Below are 26,391 nucleotides of genomic sequence, written 5' to 3'. Positions count from 1 at the left end.
GCTGACGTTCATCATAGGCACAACTCCTGACAACGTCGTCGTACAAATGCTTCTCTTCCTGGACACTCAGTGATTGGAGTAGCGGGCATGTTGTCCACTACCTGTTTGGGGCTGGCGCCAAACCAGCCCTCGATTTCTGTCAAAATCTTAATGACTGACATTGTGAAGTTGTCAAGAACGATAAATATCAACAATATTTTAAGAACTTTCTCCGGAGTGCTTTCCACAACTCCCCTCGCAGCTGAATCATACATGCTAGGAGCAGCTGACACATGCACCTTCTTCCATTTTACACGTTGATCCCCTCAATGGTTATTCATACACCCTTGCGAGAAGCCGTACAACGACGGTCTACTGATGCGTCGTCAGCATGCAGGGTTTCTGCCGCTGCTGTTGAAAGCGATCGCTAGTCTTTTCGAGGATGTGCTGGTGAGGGGGAGACGGATTAATAATATAATGCAAATGAGTAAAAAAAATTATAAAACAAAAAATAATAAAAGACGTTAAGGCCTTCCTTCTATCCTTTTCTGTTTTTGGTAGACGTCTTGGGGTCTTAATGATAGGGGCCAACGCCTGAAGTGGTGCATTATTTTTTTTGTTTTTTGAGTGACGCGTGGGGGGGGGGGGGTGCGGCTCATTTTTAAATTTAGGGAAACGTGGTGGTGGCATTAGTTTTTCGTAGAAAATGGGAAAAATCCTATTATACAACGTAAATAAAATACACTCCTGGAAATTGAAATAAGAACACCGTGAATTCATTGTCCCAGGAAGGGGAAACTTTATTGACACATTCCGGGGGTCAGATACATCACATGATCACACTGACAGAACCACAGGCACATAGACACAGGCAACAGAGCATGCACAATGTCGGCACTAGTACAGTGTATATCCACCTTTCGCAGCAATGCAGGCTGCTATTCTCCCATGGAGACGATCGTAGAGATGCTGGATGTAGTCCTGTGGAACGACTTGCAATGCCATTTCCACCTGGCGCCTCAGTTGGACCAGCGTTCGTGCTGGACGTGCAGACCGCGTGGGACGACGCTTCATCCAGTCCCAAACATGCTCAATGGGGGACAGATCCGGAGATCTTGCTGGCCAGGGTAGTTGACTTACACCTTCTAGAGCACGTTGGGTGGCACGGGATACATGCGGACGTGCATTGTCCTGTTGGAACAGCAAGTTCCCTTGCCGGTCTAGGAATGGTAGAACGATAGGTTCGATGACGGTTTGGATGTACCGTGTACTATTCAGTGTCCCCTCGACGATCACCAGTGGTGTACGGCCAGTGTAGGAGATCGCTCCCCACACCATGATGCCGGGTGTTGGCCCTGTGTGCCTCGGTCGTATGCAGTCCTGATTGTGGCGCTCACCTGCACGGCGCCAAACACGCATACGACCATCATTGGCACCAAGGCAGAAGCGACTCTCATCGCTGAAGACGACACGTCTCCATTCGTCCCTCCATTCACGCCCGTCGTGACACCACTGGAGGCGGGCTGCACGATGTTGGGGCGTGAGCGGAAGACGGCGTAACGGTGTGCGGGACCGTAGCCCAGCTTCATGGAGACGGTTGCGAATGGTCCTCGCCGATACCCCAGGAGCAACAGTGTCCCTAATTTGCTGGGAAGTGGCGGTGCGGTCCCCTACGGCACTGCGTAGGATCCTACGGTCTTGGCGTGCATCCGTGCGTCGCTGCGGTCCGGTCCCAGGTCGACGGGCACATGCACCTTCCGCCGACCACTGGCGACAACATCGATGTACTGTGGAGACCTCACGCCCCACGTGTTGAGCAATTCGGCGGTACGTCCACCCGGCCTCCCGCATGCCCACTATACGCCCTCGCTCAAAGTCCGTCAACTGCACATACGGTTCACGTCCACGCTGTCGCGGCATGCTACCAGTGTTAAAGACTGCGATGGAGCTCCGTATGCCACGGCAAACTGGCTGACACTGACGGCGGCGGTGCACAAATGCTGCGCAGCTAGCGCCATTCGACGGCCAACACCGCGGTTCCTGGTGTGTCCGCTGTGCCGTGCGTGTGATCATTGCTTGTACAGCCCTCTCGCAGTGTCCGGAGCAAGTATGGTGGGTCTGACACACCGGTGTCAATGTGTTCTTTTTTCCATTTCCAGGAGTGTATTTCGGCACGAAGGACAATAAAGCATCTGCGAATGCTGTTGGGAAAAAATAGGGTAGCGTCTATGATTAGTAATCAAAATGTCCTCGGTACGGGGTTCGAACGCCGCCATCGCTTAAATTTTGAATAAAGCCCTTCAGCAGCGGTGGTCGAAGACTTCCAGCATAAGAAGTCACAGTCATTCAGCCAACGGCATGGTGAAAAGGGGCCGAGGAGTGGGCAGAGCTTCAGGGCATTCTCTTGCCCCTGGGGTGGGAAACTGCCCCTAAAGGCGGAAGAGGCAGCAACGTTCAACAACTTGTGGATGCGGAAGCCAATGGAAACCACTGAAGTAAAGACACACACAATTTGTATACACAGGAAATGTGGTCTGCAATCCAAAAAGTGTCATGATGATCTTTTCATTGGCAAAATATTCTGGTCTATCCCACTTTCGGGCCCTCGGGAGGGGACTGCCAATGGAGAGGAGACCATGAGAAGTAAATTGAATTGCAAACGGAAGATAACGCTCTACGAGTTGTCGCGTGGAAGTCAGAAGTTTGAATGTGGTGGGGAGCTAGAAAATCTGAACAGGGATAAGCAATGGCTCAATCTAAATATAGTGGGAGTCAGTAAGGTGAAATGGAAAGAAGACAAGGAATTATAGTCAGGTGAACATAAGATAATATCAACAGCAGGAGGAAAAGGAATAACATGAATAGGATTTCTTATGAATGAACTGCAGTGAAAGGTTCAGTAAAAGGGTTGTTCTCATCAGAATCGACAGCAAACCAATATCGGCAACGATATTTCAGGTATGCTAACCGACGTTGCAAGCAAAAGATGAGGAGATAGAGAAAGTATATGAGGATACTGAACAGGTAATTCTGTACATAAAGGGAGATGAAAATCTAATAGTCATGGGGGATAGGAATGCGGCTGTAGGGAGAGAAGCACACGAAAGGGTCACGGTTGAATATGGACTTGCTAGAATGAATGAGAGAGTAGAAAGACTAATTGAGTTCTGCAATCAATTATAGCTAGTAGAGCGGTTCTAGGCGCTTCAGTCTGGACCCGCGCGACCGCTACGGTCGCAGTTTCGAATCCTGCCTCGGGCATGGATGTGTGTGATGTCCTTAGGTTAGTTAGGTTTAAGTAGTTTTAAGTTCTAGGAGACTCATGACCTCAGCAGTTAATGGATAGTCTACTGAGTGCAGAATATGGATTGGAAGTAATTCAAAGAAAGACGAAAGTAATGAGAAGCAGCAGAAATGAGAACAGTGAGAAACTAAATATCATAATTGATTATCACGAAATAGACGAAGTTAAAGAGATATGCTTTGTAGGCAGCAAAATACCCATGACGGATGGAGCAAGGTGGACGTAAAAAGCAGACTATCACTGGCAAACGGGCATTTCTGCCCAAGAGAAGTCTACTAGTGCCAAACATAGGACTTAAGCTGCGGAAGAAATTTCTGAGAATTTATGTTTGGAGCACAGCATTGTGCGGTGGTGAAACATGGACTGTGGGAAAACCGGAGCTGAAGAGAATCGAAACGTTTGAGATGTGGTGCTACAGAAGAATGTTAAAATTAGGTGGTCTGATAAGGTAAAGAAAGAAGAGGTTCTCAGGACAATCGGCGAGTAAAGGAGTATATGGGAAACAGTACCACGAAGGGACAGGATGGTAGGGCATCTGCTAAAACATCACGGAATAACTTCCATGGTACTAGAGGGACCTAGAGAGGGTAAATACTGTAAAGGAAGGCAGAAATTGGAATACGTCGAACAAATAATTGATGATGTACGTTGTAAGTGCTACTTTGAGATGAAGAGGTTGGTACAGGAGAGGAATTCGTGGCGAGCCGCATTAAACAAGTTAGAAGGGGGGAAAAAGTGAGAGAATGGCTCCTACATCTCATGGGAATGACATGTTGATGACAGAAAGAGACCGATGCTGCTGCTGCGGTATCTTCTTTTTTCTCTTTTCTGTTACTTCTCTTCCCCAACAGGATGTAATACTCGCAGCGGAGAAAATCGCCAGCGATTCAACGACGTTTTAATTATATGAAACAGAGAAAAAATTCTGTTAAAGAATATACAGGTCACTAGCCGTTAAAACTGTAACGCCAGGAAGGATGGAACTTTATGTTAGTTTACATACTGTGCTTAAACAGTACAGTGGAAAATATAGATGACTGAATTTTCAGATGTTATAGTGGTATACAGGATGCGAGACATAGTTCATGGGACTGCCACGTCGGGCAGCAGCAATGGTTCTCATTCGACTGGACATCGAGTCGAACTGAATTGCGACGATAGATATGGGTTAATCATTCACTGATGTTTCAACTCACAAATGCATCGCACCTACTCGCCATCACAGATTTCACCTAAATTTACGAAATATGCAGAGTTTGGTCAAAAATGAAAGTGACGGAACTGGCGGTTTCAGATGGCCAAGTGTTTAGAAAAAATAGCGTTTTTGGTGCGAGCCGGACGAGGCGCCAGTCACTTATGTTCGCAGTATCCAGGCAGCGATTGGTGCAGCGGAAAGAGTGCACGACAGTAATCACAGGGTCGTGTGGTCGAGTCCATGTGCAGAAATATCTTTTTTCACTTTTTATGTTACTTACTTGCAAATAAACCTCTGTAATATTCAGTATGTTGTATTTATTAATATACTCATAAAGGGTATGAAAAGGAAAGGCAAAGGTAAATTTGGAATTAGGACAGCTTTACTTCCGTCAGTAACTCGCGCCCTACCTTCCAAACTTCAAGAAGCTCTCCTGTGAACCTTGGAAAACTAGAAAGGATATTGCGGAGACATGGCTTAGCCACAGCCTGAGGGATATTTTCGAAATGAAACTTTCATTCTAGAGCGGAGTGTGCGCTGATATGAAACTTCCTGGCAGGTAAAACTGTGTGCCGGACCGAGACTCGAACTCGGGGCCTTTGGCTTTAGCGGGTAAGACCTCGACCAACTGAGTGCCGACTGTTCACTTGCGTGCTTGGGTAGCTCAATAGGTAGAGCACTTGCAAGCGAAAGGCAATGGTCCCGAGTTCGAGTCTGTGTCCGGCGTATAGAAGTTTCACATGAGCTCACGCTCCGCTGCAGGGTGAAAATTTCATTCTGGAACCCGAAGGTTCGTTTGAACACAAGTATGCCTTACTAGGCTGCTGACTTCCTCCGATCTCCGATCCATGGTGGAACTCGGAATTTTCCACATTAACAATTTCAGACGTAAAATAAATGATAAGTGACAAATAAAAGTTCCACGACTACCCAGGGTTCGAAACCAAGACTTCTGAATTGATAGCATGGAACATTACAACTGATCCACCAAGTCACATTCTTAAGCTTTACAGCCGTACAAAACACGAGGATCTCGATAAAACAGCCGTGAGCAAGGGCTAAAATATGTTGCACATGGAACAAAATATAAACAACAAACTGTTGATAACGTGTTTAAAATCTTAATAACAGTTTCAGGCTTGATAATAACCTTCAACTACTGTTACGCACTGGATTCATAATTCACATTCAAATGCCTTTGCAGATCATTCTAATCTCTGGCTGTTGCTTTACATGTTAAGTGAATACAAAAGTGAAGCTGGCAGTACTAGTTCTACGTTTTGGAAGTTATCGTGAAAACCTTAACGGTGTTGAGGAGGAAACACATTCTATAGCAAGAAGGTTCAAAAATGGTTCAAATGGCTCTGAGCACTATGCGACCTAACTTTTGAGGTCATCAGTCGCCTAGAACTTAGACTAATTAAGCCTAACTAACCTCACACGCATCCATGCCCGAAAGGATGTTCGAAACGTTTCGTCCGTTATATATCATTCAGTTGATAACAGCGATTTTGACACAGATATGAAGACTTCAATACAGTAATGGATAGTAACACAGCAAAAGGAATGCTTATCAAAAATTTTCTGCTGGAGGAAAACAAACGTGTGCCACTGATGATGAGTACTAAGTCACTCTCTTTAACTGTTGGTTAGCAACTAATACTACGTAATGCACCAAATGTTTCCAACCTTCTCGATGTAGAACATTTTTCTTCAATCCGCCTTGGGATTTCATCTTAATCTGCAAGACCAGTGGTTGAAGAAACAATCGACCGAAAGACACTTTTATCGACGTAGGGCATATTGGGCAATCAAGGACAGCACCTAATAAAGAAAGTAAGTTGTCTATTTGCTGCCCAGTGGTACAGAATCGAAATAAAATGCAAATATTCCGGTATTTCGCGATCCGACGGATTGTACACAAAGACCACGTGAAACTACGCAGTCTGCATTTATTAGTCGAAATAAGAAATTACAATGCTGAAATACAAAGTTCGAGATCAGTTCAGAACTCATCATAAATTATCTACTAAACGCATAAAGTAATGTTTAGACTATCGTCACAGTTAAATCTGCATAGCTCTATTTGGCGACACTTGCAAAACCCACAAAGTGCGTTGCGACAAGAAGTTTGTGAAACAGACAGATATGTTTGGGAAGCAGCATCATCTTGCTGTATAAGCAGGCCGTACTGTATTGTTGGTGACCCCCGCTGCAAATGTATAGAAGATTGAACCATGATGGTGTTTTCATCTAAGGATTATACAACATCTAACCACTATAAAATCAGCAGCAAGTTCACTTAATATTACTCCAATGAGTTTGGCCTGTGGAATGTGCTTAGAGATAAAGGAAACAAAAGATCCCGCAATGTTTTCGAAAGACAAAGTCGCTCACTAAGGACGTCTTCAGCAGTTTTGATACTAGAACTGGTCTGTATCTTCATATGTGTAATAATGTTCCAGACAGACGACAGCACACTCACATTTCGTTGTGGTATTCAGTTCCATCAGCAATTCTCTTTTCATCTCATCAATAGTGGCAAAACGGACGTCTTTTCATGGTTTTCTTCAGCCTCCGGAATAGAAAGAAGTCGCAGGGGACCATGTCCATCAAATATGTTGAGGCAACATAATGGTTTTGTTTTTTGCCAAAAAATCACGAATAAGCATCGAGGTATGAGTGGGATCATTATCTTGATGCAATTTTGACGAATGGTTTTGTCACAGTGCTGGTCGTTTTCTTCAGATTGTTTCAAGCAAACGGCGCATAACTTCCAGGAAGTACTCCTCGCTGACCGTACGACCATAAGACAGAAGTACTCCTCGCTGACCGTACGACCATGAGACACGAACTTATGATGCACTGTCTCGTTGTAATGGAAGAAAACGGTAAGAAAAGCCTTCTCGAATTTTTCCACTCTTGGCTCTTCAGACAGTTTCCATTGGGACGACTGGGCACTTGTTTCGACCTAATACCAGTGTACCCAGCTTTCGTCGTTTGTTAGAACCATGTTTATAAGTTGTGGACCGATGTCGACGTCATTCAGCAATTAATGAGCGATGTCTATGCAACGTCGTTTTTGGTCGACATTGAAAAATTCCGGAGCAAAGTTTGCTGCAACACGTTTCATGCCCAAAACACGTGAAAAATTGATTAGCATGAGCCACAGGCTATGCCGACATCATCAGCATCCCTCTGATGGTGATAGGGCGATTTTCCAGACACGTTTTCTATGCTTCTTCCGTATTGTCGTTAGAAACTGATGTGCTACAGCGTACAGGACAGTCGTCGTCTTCAACGTCTTCTCGACCCTCTTCCTAACTTTCATGCCACTCGCAAACTCTTGTCTTGCTTTCAGATGGCTCTAAGCACTATGGGACTTAACATCTGAGGTCATCAGTCCCTTAGACTTAGGACATCACACACATCCAAGGCCGAGGCAGGATTCGAACCTGCGACCGTAGCCTGCGCTCGGTTCCGGACTGAAGCGCCTAGAACCGCTCGGTCACATAGGCCGGCTCTTGTCTTGCTCATAGTAGATTCGCCAAAGGCCACGGTCAACATTTCGAATGCAGTGCTGCACTTCTTTCCATTTTTCAAGCAATATTTAACTCAAATTCTTTGAGCCATCATTTTTGAAAGTAAAAATTCATCGAGCACTTGAAAACATGTATAGTCTCTTCGACTGCCAACAATAAGGTAAATATTCCAAACAGCTTAAAATGCAAACATACATCAGGGCCATGTGTAACAACAAGATAAAACGAAGCGGAAATCGGATGTATAAAGCTCACGAAATTTAAAATAATGTCCCGTTACTTTTTGATCGTAACTCGTAGATGTTGTGTTGGCATAAGAGCCAACACCGTGTTACTAGTGGAGGCCGAAATGCACGCGTTTTAGCTCACGCAGGCTGGCGTGAGGAGGGAAGAACTATACTGACGTGAGGTCTGGAGCATGACAAGGAATTAGAATTCGGAAAGCGGACGTAATTAGTTTGATACTTAACTTTAATCCATTAATGATGAACGTCGCTCTTGACGGTACATGATTCACAATATTATCTGTTCGGAATTCATTCTAATTACTGAATATGGCGCCTTGCTAGGTCGTAGCAAATGATGTAGCTGAAGGCTATGCTGAACTGTCGTCTCTGCAAATGAGAGCGTATATAGTCAATGAACCATCCCTAGCAAAGTCAGCTGTCAACTGGGGCGAGTGCTAAGGAGTCCCTCTAGACTAGACCTGCCGTGTGGCGGCGCTCGGTCTGCAATCACTGATAATGGCGACACGCGTGTCCGACGTATACTAACGGACTGCGGCCGATTTAAAGGCTACCTCCTAGCAAGTGTGGTGTCTGGCGGTGACACCACAGTAGACGTGGAAAGAATGAATGAAACCATGTAAAATAGATAAAATGCTTTTCTTAAACACGAAATCTCATGTCTATCACCTGATTAGTGTAAAGCGACGATTTCGTAACCCTGTTGCCAATAATACGGAGTTCTTGAGCGAAATGGTTCAAATGGCTCTGAGCACTATGGGACTTAACATCTGAGGTCATCAGTCCCTTAGAACTACTTAAACCTAACTAACCTAAGGACATCAAACACATCCATGCTCGAGGCAGGATTCGAACCAACGACCGTTGCAGCAGCGCGGTTTCAGACTGAAGTGCCTAGAACCGCTCGGCCACAGCGGGCGGCTGTTGAGAGAGATAATGGTGTGTTGTCTCATCTTATTTATGTTTGAAATGGTAGGAGCTAAATCAATGGGCTTTCTGACAAGTAAAGCGGTGATTTTTATTTTCCAAGTGTGCAGTGAAGTTAGCGCCAGCCTCTTTCCCATCAAGAAGGTGGAGTCCTTAGAGTGTGTTGTCACGTTACGTCTGACCCAGAGAGCTGCTACAGTGAGGGCGTCGTGTGTTGCGAGGTGGTGGGAGCGGCGCCGACGCTGCCGGTGCTGACTGCCGACATGGCGTCGCCGGCGTCGCGGGCGTCGGTGGGCGTGGCCCCGCGCGCCTCCCCTCGCCGCTTCCCGCCCCCGCCGGGCAAGATGGCCGCCACCATGACGCTGTCCGCCTCTGTATCCCCTCCGCCGCCTCCGCCGACCCACGTTCTTGATGAGGTAAGAGGGCAAGCGGTCTATAGTGAGAATACAAAGCTTTGCATGTATCTGCCTATTACGAGGGCGTGCTGAAAAGTATCGCCTCCGAATTTTTTATGTGAAAACTTATACACCTTTTTAAATAAAACAAACATTATTTTCTACATCTTTATTTTTCTTGTCTACATATTTGAACCCCTCTGCCTCCAGAAGGCACCGAATTGTAGCGTGAACACGGCGGTGTGTTACTTAACTATGTAGGTGCCTGAGAAACAGCATCCTGTAATCGACTTTCGAATTCTAAGAGTTCGTCCACACATAGAGCACCCTCTTCTTCAGCATGACAGTTCCAAATAATACTCGAGCATTTGACATCTATAAGTATCTGACACCTTGAGTTTACTGTCATCGATCATCTTCTATACAGTTCCGACTTCTCCCCATCCGATTTTCATCTGTTTCCAAAACTTCGAAAATAACTTCGACGACTGCACTTTGATAGTGATGAAGCAGTGCAATCAGAGGTGAGGTTGTGGCTTCGCCAACAAAGTCAAACTTCTACAGTGAAGGTGTCAACAAACTGGTTCCTCATTGGGAGAAATCTATTCGACGCCAAGGTGACTATGTTGAGAAATAAACACGTAGACACGAGTAATAAGGATGTAGAATGTTAACACCGTTTGTTTTATTTAAAGGGCCTTAAGAATTTTCACATAAAAAAATTCGGATGCATTATTTTTCACCATGTCCTCGTCCGTACACTATTCATTAACATTGCGAAAGACCACAAAGCTGCATCGATTATAAATATATATTACTGATATGCGTCCTGAAACCTACTGTCGCCTCGCTGAACTCTTTGGTCCACTATGACCTCTAGATGGTGAACGATTCAGACATATCCAGGGCGATAGTGGTGGAGACTGAAATGTTCGTCACTACCTTATAACAACAATAAAAAACTGAAGTAACACTGTCATGTGCCAATTGCATTTACTCTGCAGTATCTTATTGGCACGCTGACTTTTAACCTGACCTGCAGCCCGTCTAACAAATTCACAGGGGAAGAGTTTCCGTTACGTACAGCAACTAGAGCAATGTACTAGATCCTCAAGCAGGAGTGAAAAATAAACAGTCAATTTTTACATTGATGATCAGAGGTTAATAAAGGGAATGTAAACGAGCAGACGGACCGGGAAGATCTAAAATTTAGAACCGATAAATGAAAAAATATATTGCGCACCAAGGATGTACGTTTTGTTCAACGTACAAATATTTTTTACTCAAATTGCAGGAAAAGAGTGGACTAGTATTGACCATTCACATTCACTGCTTAACAAAGACAGTAACTGAAAAAAGAAATATTTTTTCTCTTTGTCAGCAGTCTTCTGACTGATTTGATGGACTCTCCTTTGTCAACCTCCTCATCCCTGAGAAACATTTGCGCCCATCGTCCTCGATGATTTCTTGCACATACTCCAATCTCTGTGTTCGAGTACAATTTTTACTTAAAGTATCAGCCCACCTAATCTTCAACATACTTCTACAGAACCACATCCCAGACGCTTCGGTTCTCATTTTCTCCGGTATTCCCACAGTCTATTCTTCACCTCCATAAAACGTTCTCCTCCAAACGTATATTTTCAGAAATTTTTCCTAATAAGGTCGATATTTCAAAATATTAGTAGACTTCTTTTGGCCAGGAATGCTGTGCTAGTGTGCTTTTTATTCTCTTCTTACTCTTCCATGCTGTGTAGTACAACTGCTTTGCCTCGTACATTTCTTGGAGCCCAATTTTGATCTTAGGTTTATCCCTAGTCTTATATTTCCTCTACTCCTTACTTTCATCTATATTCGAGTTACCCTCAGTACATCTCTTAATCATTTTCACTGAGAATAGGAATTTCATCACCGAATCTTATCACTGATGGCCTTTCACTCTGAATGTTAATGCCGCTGGTGTTTGACACATTTCTCTGAGACAGAACACGAGTTCATTGTCCTCAGCGGCAGCAGCAATTTTGCACAAACAGGCTATCCACCCTGTACCCCAGAGGCACGCCAAAGAGAAAAAGTATAGTTTTTCAGAGGTGTATGAGATTGCACAGTGATTGGGCAGGTGCACTCCTACCGCATGTCCGCTTCCCCTCAATTCCTTTCCAACAACTGACATGCCTTCTCGGTTCGGTTGGTACCGTCAAATGGCGGAGAAATTTGTCCTCTCACAACCCTTTTTCATGGTAACTACTTGAATTATATTTTGTTGTTGTTACTAAACTAAGTGGGCAAAAGTCGCGAGGTGGGTTCTCCCATTGAAGATGTACCTGGTATGATGCTGGAATGTTGGCGTGGGGCGCGATATCTCAAGATTCTGTTGCAGAAAATTATGTATTGTACCTGACAGTACGTCAGTAGTTAACTGATGTTGCACGTGGGATTATCGATGCAAGACACAATATCAACAGACCGGAGATTACACGAGAATTCGGGCTACCGCGGTCGACGATGTCTCGGGCACGTCTTCAATGCCACAAATAAAAATTTTTCCCACACTCGTTAAATGTCGCACAGGAGGGCCCAAACTGTTTGCCAGAAGATCGTTACGTCCTCTCCAAAAAACCAGACTGCGCGAACGACCATTATTGTGGCCCAGATCGCCGCCGACTTGAATGTGCGGCCTTAGGAAAGTTTTTTTAATCAGGGATGTGCGGAGAAAAATGTTTCGCAAAGCAGTCACGAGCCGACGACCGACATCACGTCGGTTGCCTCCCAAAGACTTCTGGCCACTCACTGCAACATGCACATTAAGATTCAGTTGATAGTATTAAGATTAAATGGATCAAGGTCTACCTCCCGTCCAGTGATATCCAGCACTCTGCAGTCTGAGGTCAACTAGTCTTGCCGTCTGCTTCCTGGTCTTCCAGAGGGTCTTGAGCTTTCTATCTTCTTGTCATATATCTGAAGGCCTATTCCCCATGGTCCATTATGACCACAAGGCCTGCCCATTGAAAACGTCTCGCTTTGTCAACGTTCACTTCCGAGGGTTAGTCGATTAGCTTTGCTAGTTCTTCGTTGGTTGGATCTCCAAACCCAGCGTCTGTAGTTCTTGGTCAATTTTTTGCAAAGACTTTTCTGTACACTTTGTTTCCGAAGACAGAGTTATTGCTGGTCTTTTTCGGTCAGGCTCCACACTTCGACTCTGTGTAGCAGTAATAAATAGCCTGGTGACTTTGTTGTAAAGCTTCCGCTTGGTTTCCTGGCCAAGATTTTGGAGGTGAAATGTAATAATTACGGTCTCTTAATTCAGCCAGGTAGCAAAACCGGAAAGGGCTGGACCAGCGGGGATTTTACACACTTCATTCACTGGGAGAACACAAACTTATTTTACACAGTTTCAATCACATAACAGCCAGTTAAGGCTTTTTTAAAATAATTAAATGCCCGAGTAATGAGACTCATTTAAAATTCAATCCCAATTTAAATAATTTACAGAAAATTTAAAATTAACTTTAAGCCAGTATGACTTAACATTCATTAAGGCGAGGCACCCCTTGCATAGTTTGATTGCTTAGCTGGGTGGTAACGTGCTCGCCTCCCATGGAAGCGGGCCTGGGTTCGATATCCGGCCGGGTTGGAGATTTTCTCCGTTTGGGGACTGGGTGTTGTGTTGTCTTCACCACCGGCGCGCAAGTCCCCCAATGTGGCGTCGACTGAAGTAAGGCTTGGCGGGCGAACTTACCCGGATGGGACCTCCCGGCCAACGATGCCATATGCTCATTTCCATTTTTTACCCCTTGCGTAAGACACAGAATGAAATAAAGGTTAAAGTTGTAATAAAGACAGACGTAAATCTAAACAACACTACCAGAACAGATCAGAAGGGCCTTAATTACCAAATGCAAACATAAAACATGATTTAAACTCGACTAATATAGAACTAAAACAATGAAAAGCAATTTATCTCCAGTATCTAAGCAACATAATTTTGACCCCAGAAACATACATCTGTTGAAGATTTAACACTTTTCCAGTAACACAAGAGTAATTAAGTTACAACAGAATGAGGTACATGTTAGGATTCCGACGCACATCAAAGTCTGCTTAAGGTGAAGGCCACACGCTAACGGATACAAGTTCAGAATTATTCCAAGTACAAAAGTAATTTCCACAGGTACATTAAGTAGTGCGACTGCGGTTGGAGGAAACAGCTCGAAAGACAGACAGCGGGGAGAGTTTCCGAGTGTATGCGCTTCAAATGAGGTAAACTCCAGCTAAGCAAGCATCCGTGGTAATTGGTAATACGAAACATTTCATTGCGACTCCAATTGAAAACTACATGACTAATCGTTTACTTTAAAAATCAGGAGAATTAATGGGAGGCAGACAAGAACAGGTAACGCATACGCTAATGCACACCACCAACCTTCCAAATAAGCTTTATTCTGCAACACTTCGCTTTACACTGGCTACAGGTTCACAATCACCACGGTTACATAAGGACAACACATGAAAGAAATTATAATATCAGCCAATAACTCACTCTGAAACGTCTACAGATCTTGGACTCTCATTGTCCTTCAATTACCTTGGAGACACGGGCGTCCGTATCCGACAAACAGAAGCAAGACAGATCAAAATAACAGTGAACACTCCCCTGACAGCTCAGTGTCCTTCTGATAAACCACAGCACAAGCCATTCGGTACTTAGTAGCCTATACGGGATAACATGACCCCAATGTATTCGCCCGCCAACGACAAACGCCACGGCGAAGAGGCCCCACGTGAAGCTCGTTACAGCTCCGTTCCTCAGCTCATACTGCCCACCAAACAGGCCACGATGCCCGGAGCCGCCACAGCAGAGGGCGCTGCACTCCTACAGCAACGTGTTAGTCAAAGATCATTAGAATAGTGATATAGATACACTGCGAGAAAGCCACCATGGCTCAGAGGACATGTTTTTGAAGGGAAAAGTAAACTTTGTTTGCGTTCTGTAGTCTTTTTTGGTATTCGACTTGCTTCTATTGCAATCATTTACATTAATGTGAAGTTAGGAGTATTCTTCAGAGTATAGTTTTCTACCTGAAGGTCGTCACGTTGTCCTGTAGTTATATTTTGCTCAAAATGTTCAAATGACTCTGAGCACTATGGGACTCAACTTCTGAGGTCACCTAAGTAACCTTAGGGAAAAATATTTGTTTTGATGTCCCCTACAACCTCCCACAGTTTGTCGGTTTAAATACTTTTCACCCTGTATGTCTTGGGGAATTGCAACTAAATCGTCGTTATTTCTGCTGGGTGACAAATTATGATTGTCTAGTGGATACGCGAGAAACTGAAGTAAAAAACAACAACAAAACGCTGCTAGTTAAAGAAGAAGTTTCATAAATTCTATGAGATTACACATGGAGAAAACAGCTGATAACTCCCATATTGGCTCACGCACCGCAAATTTTACGCTGAAATTTAATCTACTGTAGCTTTCATCTGTTACAGGAAAAATTACTTTAAATATAGGGAAGAAGTTAGTGCCATCATTCCTAGGGCTCGGTAATCTGATGGTTCTACAGATTTCTGATCCATGCCGCCATTTATGTCATGTCTCAGACTAATGTCTCCCACATTCTAATGTAAGTACGAGAGCCTCCGCGGTCCTTATCGGTCCACGTCGACACGGTAGAAGGTCTCTACAACCGTGGGCTAAACGTCAGTTTTATTCAGTGATGCTTATTTTACAATTGGATCCGGCTATATATTCAGAAAGCTTTTATGTTAACTTAATACATTCTAGTTTCGAAGTACTCTCTAGTCTTTCATGCAGATTGTTGGCAAAGTGAAAAGTGGGGTATTCATAGAGTGAATTCACACTCTGTAACGGAGTGTGCACTGATTTGAAATTTCCTGGCAGATAAAAATTGTCGTGTTGGACCGGGACATGAACCTGGGACGTTTGCCTGCCGTAGTCATTGAGGGCATCACATGAGTCGTACTTCGATAGTTTAGTGGCCACTCCCCATCTTAGATGTTTACCCTCGTCCTCCGTTAAGTTATATAAAACAATCAATTGCAGGAAATCCAACAGGTAGGAAGATATAAAATGAAATATGCCAACAGTAATCGCGCAGTTCCATACAGTTTCGGGACTACAGCCGGATGGCGTCGACTTCTTGGCACGGTATTTCGGATGACCGCCGTTCAGCCTTCTTCAAATGAGTTTTTAGCGCTGGAAATTGCTAGTCGAGATCGCTAACTTTTCCGTCCCCGGTAGCTGAGTGGTCAGAGCGACAGAATGTCAATCCTAAGGGCCCGGGTTCGATTCCCAACTGGGTCGTAGATTTTCTCCGCTCAGGGATTGGGCGTTGTGTTTTCCTTAATCATCATCATTTTATCGCCATCGACGAGTAAATCGCCGAAATGGCGTCAAATAGAAAGACTTGCACCCGGCGAACGGTCTACCCGACGGGAGGCCCTAGTCACACGACATTTACATGTTATCGCTAACTTTATACCAGAAAATTGTCGCGGACCGCGGAGATGCATGCGGAAAGACAGCCGCACTACATAAACGACCTTTGCCGACTTTTGCACCCTCTTTGAATACTGCTCCATCTAAGACGCCCAGGCAATGCATAATGGTGGTATATCGTCCGCGCACTCCGTCGGAATGTGGACTTGCAGATTTAAAATTAAGATGTAAAATTAAGAAAACTAACTGTCGTTAAACGTGTCAGTAGTCATAAAATGTTTCCTTTCCGTAGCTACTAAAGAAATCACCGGTTCCCACGCCTTACCCAGTTGACAGCCGCCATCACGATTCATATCCTCCGCCAAATGTATCTCCACCGATTTCTTAATAACTGAATCCCAGAAGGATCTCGCTGAGGACAAGATCTGCGTGGCAGGCTAACCCATGGAATGACCTATGGACTACAATGCCCTGCTGTGGCTGACCTACTGTCTGTGAAAGGCGAGTATGGAGATCATGTTCAACGCAATATGCGCGTTCTTTGACGAATTTAGGCTTTGTCACACTGCCGAGGTGTTCTGTAGATTCCAACTCTCCACCACCCCAGATTGTCATCTGCCGAACCGACAAGAGCACAAGTCTCTGAACGGAAGATTATTTTGACATGATGTTTTCTTAGTGGTTCATGGTGTGGGTTCCTGTAGTCATGTCCTAGTTCATGAACCACGGGCAACGTATGAGTGGCCAAGTAAGTGGTCCCGACAGTTGGGATACCAGTTACTTTGGAATAAGGCTGGGCATCTCGGACATATTCTGAGTCGTGGTCACATTTGTGCTCATACGGCAAAGACTACCAAATCCACCGGTTAGTCCCTCAGCCGTTAGGGGTAAAACCCAATGGGACTCGGGGCAAGTAAGGCTAGCAACCTGCTTCCCTGGTACTTTAAATATGATGCTGGCAACAATCAGAGCAAAATGCCTCTGACTTTTGGAGGTGACGGAGTCCCACATCTAACTGACAAACCAGGGACACCTAAGATAGGACTTGGTAAACAAATGGTAATGAGATGGGGAGCTATTAATATCAATGGGGGCTACTCTGGGAAGAAGGTAGAGCTGGCAGAGGCTGCAAGTAAGATGGGGCTGGACGTTTTAGCTGTTAGTGACATTCGGGTAAAGGGTGAGAAAGAAGAGGAAGTGGGAGAACACAAGGTCTACCTGTCAGGAGTCAAATCAGGAATAGCACAATGGGGTGTAGGGCTTTACATGAGGAAAGAAATGGAACACAGCGTAGTTGCAATAAAGTATGTAAACGAACGACTGATGTGGATAGATTTGACAGTGTCTAGCAAGAAAATTAGGATTGTATCAGTATATTCGCATTGTGAAGGGACAGATCAAGATAAGATGGGTAGTTTTTATGAGGCACTCAGTGATGTAGTTGTTAGAGTAAAGGACAAGGACAGTGTTCTGCTCATGGGTGATTTAACGCCAGGATTGAAAATCGAACAGAAGGGTATGAAAAGGTTATGGGTAAATTTGGAGAGGATATGGAGGCCAACAGGAACGGGAAACAACTCTTGGATTTCTGTGCCAGTATGGGCTTAATAATCACAAACTCCTTTTTTAAACATTAGAACATTCACCGGTATACTTGGGAAGGCAGGGGAACCAGATCTGTCATTGACTATATAATAACAGATCAGGAATTCAGGAAGGCTGTGAGGGACAAACGTGTATTCAGTGGATTCTTTGATGACACTGATCATTATTTAATCTGCAGCGAAATTGGGATTGTGAGGCCGAAAGTGCAGGAGGTCAGGTCCATATGTAGAAGGATAAGAGTGGAGAAACTTCAGGATAAGGAAATCAGGCACAAGTTCTGGAGTGTAATTAGCAGTCTTCGAAAGGGAGGTAAGAAGGAAATGACAGTATTTTGGACAGGTCAGGAAAACTGCTGGTGAATCCTGAGGATGCCTTGGGCAGATGGAGGGAATATTTTGAAGAGTTGCTCAATGTATGTGAAAATGCGACCAGTAATGTTTCAGATTTCGAGGTAGAATGGGATAGGAATGATGATGGAAGTAGGATCACATTTGAGGAAGTGGAAAAATGGTCAATAGATTGCAGTGCAATAAAGCAGCTGGGGTGGATGAAATTAAGTCGGAACTCATCAAATACAGTGGAATGTCAGGTCTTAAATGGCTACACAGGATAATTGAAATGGCCTGGGAGTTGGGACAGGTTCCATCAGACTGGACAAAAGCAGTAATCACACCAATCTTTAAACATGGAAACAGAAAAGATTGTAACAACTACAGAGGTATCACTTTAATCAGCGTTGTGGGTAAAATCTTCTCAGGTATTGTTGAAAGGAAAGTGCGAGTATTAGTTGAGGACCAATTGGATGAAAATCAGTGTGGGTTTAGGCCTCTTAGAGGTTGTCAGGACCAGATCTTTAGCTTACGGCAAATAATGGAGAAGTGTTATGAGTGGAACAGGGAATTGTATCTATGCTTTATAGATCTAGAAAAGGCATATGACTGGGTTCCTAGGAGGAAATTATTGTCTGTTCTACAAGATTATGGAATAGGAGGCAAACTTTTGCAAGCAATTAAAGGTCTTTACATGGATAGTCAGGCAGCAGTTAGAGTTGACGGTAAATTGAGTTCATGGTTCAGAGTAGTTTCAGGGGTAAGACAAGGCTGCAACCTGTCTCCACTGTTGTTCATATTATTTATGGATCATATGTTGAAAACAATAGACTGGCTGGATGAGATTAAGATATGTGGACACAAAATAAGCAGTCTTGCATATGCGGATAACTTAGTTGTGATGGCAGATTCGATTGAAAGTTTGCAAAGTAATATTTCAGAGCTAGATCAGAAATGTAAGGACTATGGTATGAAGATTAGCATCTCCAAAACGAAAGTAATGTCAGTGGGAAAGAAATATAAACGGATTGAGTGCCAAATAGGAGGAACAAAGTTACAACAGGTGGACGGTTTCAAGTACTTAGGATGCATATTCTCACAGGATGGCAACATAGTGAAAGAACTGGAAGCGGGGTGTAGCAAAGCTAATGCAGTGAGCGCTCAGCTACGATCTACTCTCTTCTGCAAGAAGGAAGTCAGTACCAAGACTAAGTTATCTGTGCACCGTTCAATCTTTCGACCAACTTTGTTGTATGGGAGCGAAAGCTGGGTGGATTCAGGTTACCTTATCAACAAGGTTGAGGTTATGGATATGAAAGTAGCTAGGATGATTGCAGGTACTAGTAGATGGGAACAATGGCAGGAGGGTGTCCACAATGAGGAAATCAAAGAAAAACTGGGAATGAACTCTATAGATGTAGCAGTCAGGGCGAACAGGCTTAGATGGTGGGGTCATGTTACACGCATGGGAGAAGCAAGGTTACCCAAGAGACTCATGGATTCAGCAGTAGAGGGTAGGAGGAGTCGGGGCAGACCGAGGAGAAGGTACCTGGATTCGGTTAAGATGATAATGCAGTAATAGGTATAACATCAGAAGAGGCACCAATGTTAGCACTGAAGGAACTGTATAAGGGGGGTTATGCTCCAGACTGAACGCTGAAAGGCATAATCAGTCTTAAATGATGATGATGATGATGTTTTCTTAAGATTTTTCTAGAAGATTTGAGAACAAAACACTTGAATTAGCAGAACTTAAACCAAAAGTCTTCTGACCTATATTTAGATGATAATTTTGTAGTGCGTTCCCATGGCGAAGAAGAACTGTTGCGCTTTCTGCGGCACATGAACTAAGCCACGAGAATAACAAATTTACGCTGGAAGTGGAGAAGGACGATTGTCTGCAGTTTCTGGATGTCTTGGTCAGTCACAAAATGGATGGATTACTGGGGCATTCCGTTTACTGGAAGCCCACATAGACAGACCTGCATTCGGAGGCGTCTAGCTGCCACCAAGCATCAGGAACTATGGGCGTCCTTCGAACGTTGCCTCACCAGGCACATGTATCTGATCCAAACAACCTTGCAAAGGAGCTGGAACACCTACAATCTGTCTTCAAAGAGAATGGACATTTTCCACATCAGATCTGCACAACCTTGAGGAGGAAGAAACATGACCACCCACAAAATCATGAGAAGAAGGAACGGTACAACTCAGTTGTTCCTCCCACATGCTGACAATATTTCGTCGAAATTGGGCGAAATCTTAAGGAAACATCATGTCAAAACAATATTCCCATCTACAAAGACTTGTGCTCTTCTCTTTTCGGCAAAGGACGATCTGGGATTTGGGAGAGCTGGGATCTACAGAAAGCCTTGCCAGTGTGGCAAAGCCCACATTGGTCAGACAACGTGCACTGGGCGTGAAAGGTTTGCTGACATGGTCGCCATACTCGCCTTTAGCAGCCCCGTAAGTCAGCCGTAGCTGAGCTTTGTACCTCTACAGCACATTCCGTGGATTATTCTGCGGAATTCACTTTTCACGGAAAACTTGGCCTCGACGAGATCCTCCTGGGATTCAGTTATCACGAAATAAGAGGAAATACATTTATCGGAAGATCTTATTAATGGTGATGGCGGCTTTCAGTTGGATAACGGCGGGACTGCGTGATTTCTTTAATATCTACGGAGAGGAAACTTTATGAGTAGGGACACATCTAACGACAGTTAATTTTGCTACTCTGACATCTGAATTTTAGCTCCGCAAGCCCGAATTCCGATAGAGAGCACGCATGTAATATCACCATTACGCATGCACCTGCTCACCATAGTTACAGCAATATTCGAAGAGAGTGCCAATTTCGACAGAGGTCGTTCATGGAGCGGCTGCCTTTGCGTATGCGTCTCCTCGTCATTTTCTTGGTACAAAGTTATCGGCGTGGACCAGCAATTTCCAGTGCTAAACACTCACTTGAACATGACTGACTAGTTGTCAAGCGAAATGTCATGGCAAAAAGTCGACGTCATCTATCTGCAATCCCGCAATTTCACGAAATACTCTTAACGCCTTGAAAATTTCAAGAGTCACAATAAACGAGTAAAATTAAAACTGAGTATAATTTGCAAGGTCCGGAAAAAGATGTGGGCAAATTTTAATTACTCTCTGATCAATTCAAATTCACGATCTCTTTGGCACAAGGGTATCCACCATAAGAGTTCCAGAAACAGCGAAATGCAGAGGGCTTAGCGCCTCGTCAATGTGTGCTCACTGCAACTTAGAGGATAAGATACCTCACCGCCTAATATGCTATCAGAAGGCTTAAAAATGTCAAGGGGCGACACAAAAACTTGCAATCATAGTACGTACTTCGCCATCGACGTAAATTCAGAAGAGATTATATTTCTGGACAAGTCCTTTTATCCAAAATGCAACGCAATAAATTTATCTGGATGCTAACCAGTGATAGCTACTACTTAATCAGCAAGAAAACTGAAATGAGTATGGAAGATTGCTCCTATTACCAGACAAAGGAGCACAACAAACTGCTACACTGTACGAAAAACGAAGATAACTTTGCCTGATATTTGACCGCTGTACTACCATACTGACCCATGCAACTGGACAGAGGTTTTGGTTAAGTCTCCATTTTTTTGAAAGAACTGTTGGCAAGCTTTTCTTATCTGTTTTCCTCGCTAGATAGCAGATGCACAACGGCAGAGGAGCCAGGATTTATTTGTTCATACGAGACAAATTTTAATTTCAAGAAGTACGCCTTTTCTACGAGTAGAAATTATGTCTCTGTTTTAAGAAAGGAAGAACTTTTAGTTTCACAGAAGACTTTTACCTTCAAGTTTAAAGAAAAAAAAATTCGGTAGGGCCCTTTCCGGCGAAAGGGAAAGTTCGAGTCCTTGTCCAGCACACAGCTTTAATCTACTAGCAAGTTTCAAAAGTGAGGTATCACTGTTATATTTCAACATGCTGCTTTTTTCGTTTTGTCAAGGAAGAAACCGAGAATTCGATTGCTGGTTGGCAGCTGATAAGATGAAGAAGAACAGTCGCTGTAATTAATTTTGAGATGAATCCTCCCTGCCCCATTCTGACCTGTACTGTGCCACAGGTGTCGGCTGTATGTACTTTTCACTGATGACATTTTCCTCATGATAAAAGACTGATGGACGTAGATGAATCAGAAAAATCCTCAAACTTTGGATCCAGTCGCTTGCAACTACGGTGAAATCTCTCTGACGGAATGCAAGTTCTCGTCCGCCTGCAAACAGTACGCTTTTTCAACTAGTCATGACAGAAAGCACAACTTGACAATGTGGAATAGGAGGTAAGTTGTACCAGAAAAAAAAAATAGTGTGATGTTTACGACTTTCTTGCTCGAGCAGACGATCAATTCGTTTCAGTCAAGCGTAATTATTTGTTTTGTGGTGGCACTTTTTATTTATTTTTCCTGTTAGCTGGTAGGTGCATATTTGACCACTGAAACTGCATTCGTAGCTCTGTAGATTTGTTGTTAAATTATATTCTCAATTAATCTCCTTCTTTATTATGGTACTTTAAACACTGGAGTATGTCTTCTTATTGCTGGATTCCCTTGAACTTGTGTACTCCCAGGTATATTATTTGTATCGCTCGTGCAATAGTATTTGGTGGATAAGGAGGTTTACGTCTTGGAAAATTAAGTTTCATTGGTGGTTATTTTAATAGCTGTGTTGTTATCTTACTGTGTTGTTAATGTTGATATTACATAGTTTGCTGTCAATGGTATCAGTATTCCTCTCCAATGGCCGTATACCGGCTAAATTATGCAGTTCTCCTCTACTGGTGCTTGCAATAGTTCTTACAGCTATTCGTAACATTCTTCTTCCCATGCTCAAAATTTTTGGTGCATGACTCTTTGATGTCATCCATATTGGTGCAACGTATTCCAGGGTTGGTCTTATAAAACTGCAGTAGGGGTAAATTAGTGCTGGGTCGTTGCACCATTAAATAATCCTTTTATCAGTTTTTAAATTCCTAATCTTTTCCTTGATTTCATAAATAATATAGTAATGGCTTTTCTGTTCAACCGTCGTCCAAGACATATTACAGAATTTTTTTGACGCTATTTGCTTTCCCCATATCTTCGTATTTTGTGGCCTATATTGAGTTAAGCTTTTGTGATGGAAAACTATAAACTGGCTTTTTCAGAGTTGGGACGTATTCTCCATTTAGCTACACAAGGTTTCGTAAGTTAAATATACTGAGAGGTAAGTCGGTGTAGACTTTCTGCCGTGGGTGTATGACACTAGTAGGCAGTGTCATCTGCGTACAAAGCCAGATATTCCTTCCATTTTATTGGAATGGATCTGCTGCGTACAGTGAGGTGACAAAAGTCATGGGATATCTCCTAATACAATAGCGTAGTGCAGCAACTCGACGTGGCATGGACTCTGAAGACATGGAGTCTACAGACATGTTGAGCCAGACTGCCTCTATAGGCGTCCATAATTCCAAAAGTGTTGGCGGCGTAGTATTTTGTGCACGAACTGACCTCTCGATTATGTCCCATGAATGTTCGATGGGATTCATGTCGGGCGATCCGGGTGGGCAAGCCAATCGCTCGAAATGTCTAGAATGTCACGAATAGTCGTGGCCTGGTGGCATGACGTATTGTCATATATAAAAATTGTTCAGGAACATGAAGTCGATGAGTGGCTGCAAATGGTCTCCAAGTAGCCGAAGATAACCATTTACAGCGAACGATAGGTTCAGTTGGACCAGCAAGACCAGGTTCATCCCGTCTAAACATCGCCCACACCACTATGGAGCCAGCATCAGCTTGCACAGTGCCTTGTTAACAATTTCGGTGCATGGCTTCGTGGGGTCTTTGCCTTCGTGGGGTCTGTGCCACACTACAACCCTACCATCAGCTTTTACCAATTGATATTCATCTGAACAGGCCGTGGTTTTCCAGTCGCCTAGGGTCCAACCGATACGGCCGCGGTCAAGGACAAGTGCTGCAGGCGCTGTTGTGCTGCTAGCAAAGACATTCGTTTCGGTTTCTTGCTGTCATAGCCCACTAATGCCACGTTACGCTGAATTTTAGTAACATAAACGTTCGTCTTATGTCCCACATTGATTTCTGCGGTTATTTTACTCTGTGAGTGTCTCTTGTTTGTCAGCATTGACAACTCTAGGCAATGGCCACTGCTCTCGGTCGTTAAGTGAAGGCCGTCATCCACTGCGTTGCTCGTGGTGAGATGTAATGCTTCAGATATGGTATTGTCGGCACACACTCTTGAAACTGTGGATCTCAGAATACTGAATTCCCTAGCGATTTCCGAATGGAATGTCCAGTGTGTCTAGCTCCAACTATCATTCCGCATTCAGAGTTGGTTAATTCCCGTCGTGCAGCCATTATAACATTGGAAACATTTTCACAATAATCATCCTGAATACAAATAACAGCTTCGTCAGTGCAGTTCACTCTTATACGAGTACATCGTGTACGCAGTACGACCGCCATCTGCGCCATCTGTATATATGTATATCGCTGTCCTCTGACTCGTCACCTGAGTGTATGTAACCCATAGTTGGGTTAGTTTGCTGTTAGTATGAGTAGTTTACTTGGAGAGCCCATATATACCAATTTGTGACGTATTGCAGAGTGCCACACTTTTATCAAATGAGCATTCTGTATCTAACATTAACGTCAGTGCGCAAAGTCCAAAATTTAATGTCTGGGTGGTATTGCTGGCAATACTGAGTCCATGGTGGAATGTCCTTTGCGCAAACCTGCTTGTATTAATGGAATTAGGTCTTTCTTACCGACAAATTTGTTGATTCAGGCACGTTTTTACTGGAACAATCATAACCGATTCTATGTACTTTTTGTCGCGCTTTCAGTCGCAGCGGCCGAACCTGTGCCGCATCTGCGGCAAGACGTACGCGCGGCCGAGCACGCTGAAGACGCACCTGCGCACGCACTCCGGGGAGAAGCCGTACCGCTGCGGCGACTGCCACAAGTCGTTCAGCCAGGCGGCCAACCTGACGGCGCACGTGCGCACGCACTCGGGCGAGAAGCCGTTCCGCTGCGCCATCTGCGACCGCCGCTTCTCGCAGTCGTCGTCCGTCACCACGCACATGCGCACGCACTCTGGCGAGCGGCCGTACCGCTGCCGCCTCTGCCGCAAGGCCTTCTCCGACTCGAGCACGCTCACCAAGCACCTGCGGATACACTCCGGCGAGAAGCCTTACCAGTGCAAGCTGTGCCTGCTGCGCTTCTCGCAGTCCGGCAACCTCAACCGCCACATGAGGGTCCACGGCGGGGGCGGCGGCGGCGGCGGCGGGGGCGGCATCGCGGCCGGCGCCGGCGGGGGCGGCGTGCCCGCCTGACGGTTGGCCTCCTGGTGAGGCTTGGCCCTGGGCGCTGCCACGCCCCCGCCTCCCGCCCCCGTGCCGTCTGCCGCCCCCGCGACGCTGCGCCGTCCTTGCAAGTGCGCCCTGTGTTCCAGAGCCGACGAGGAGCTGCTGTACACGCCGCAGCCGCCTCCTCCACGCTTCCAGTTCTTCGACGACACTGACGACCGATTCCGTGCAGCGTTGCCCGAATACCTCGTGGAAGTGTCGATGGACGAAAGTGTGTAGATTCACCTGCATTCACTGCACGCAGCCTCAAGTACTCTTCTACTGCCACCCATATGCACCTCTTCTAATGAAAGGAAGAGAACGCCTATACAAGAAAAGAAAAAAAAAATATTGATCAGAAAGTAAGGACGACACTAAAGACGACTATTCTACCGGTTTCAACTTAGTTCACATCTCTTCACGAGCGCCAGTGCTGGGTTGCGGGTAGCGGAAGAGACAAGCTCCGCGCGTTGACTGTGGCAAGGAAAGAGGCGGCCTGGTGAGCGAAAACTGCGATTTCCTCATGCAGGGCGGCCATCGTGTGTTCAGCGATTTACCCAGCAAATATTAGAGCTGTGATAGCCGAGTTACCTTCTCAAGGAGGAGTTATGAGTGGAACCTGGGATGAACCAGGAATTGCTTCATTATTTATTTCACCGTAAAGAAACCGGAGCAAAATAACGCGGTCACATATTGCTGCTACAGCTTGATGGGTTACAGTCTGATGTGATATCTCCAGTTAACAGTGGCAGGAGAAACACCTGATGATGAAACACTCCGACTTCTGCAGTTTCCAAACTAGTGAGGCGATCACTAAAGAATAAGTTCATATATGCTAAAATGGGCTGTACTGATGTAAAACTACCATCAATAAGCTATAGATGAAGAGTATATGTGAAATTCGGATTCCCTTTTGATGTTCCTCACCGCTCGATTCAGAGACAAAAAGTGATGGAATAGTGACCTATACAGGGATTCACTGTGATAGTTCATACAGTAATTTAAGCCAAACTAC

The 26,391-nt window shown here is 44.6% G+C and overlaps 1 protein-coding gene across 1 annotated transcript in view; it reads left to right on the top strand.

Annotated features, from left to right (window-relative positions):
• The window catches only part of LOC126176372 (protein glass-like), a 109,609-nt gene extending 84,245 nt beyond the window's left edge, over positions 1–25,364 (top strand). The window contains exons 7-8 of the mRNA XM_049923528.1: positions 9,379–9,608; positions 24,876–25,364. Of these exons, the coding sequence (XP_049779485.1) occupies positions 9,379–9,608; positions 24,876–25,364 (719 nt within the window). The remainder of the gene's footprint in view (positions 1–9,378; positions 9,609–24,875) is intronic.
• The last annotated feature ends 1,027 nt before the right edge of the window (positions 25,365–26,391 follow it).

This window comes from Schistocerca cancellata, chromosome 3, assembly GCF_023864275.1.
Source record: "Schistocerca cancellata isolate TAMUIC-IGC-003103 chromosome 3, iqSchCanc2.1, whole genome shotgun sequence".
In the NCBI taxonomy this organism is placed as follows: domain Eukaryota; kingdom Metazoa; phylum Arthropoda; class Insecta; order Orthoptera; family Acrididae; genus Schistocerca; species Schistocerca cancellata.
Note: the sequence above shows the minus strand (reverse complement) of the source record. Positions and strands in the feature narration are given on the sequence as shown.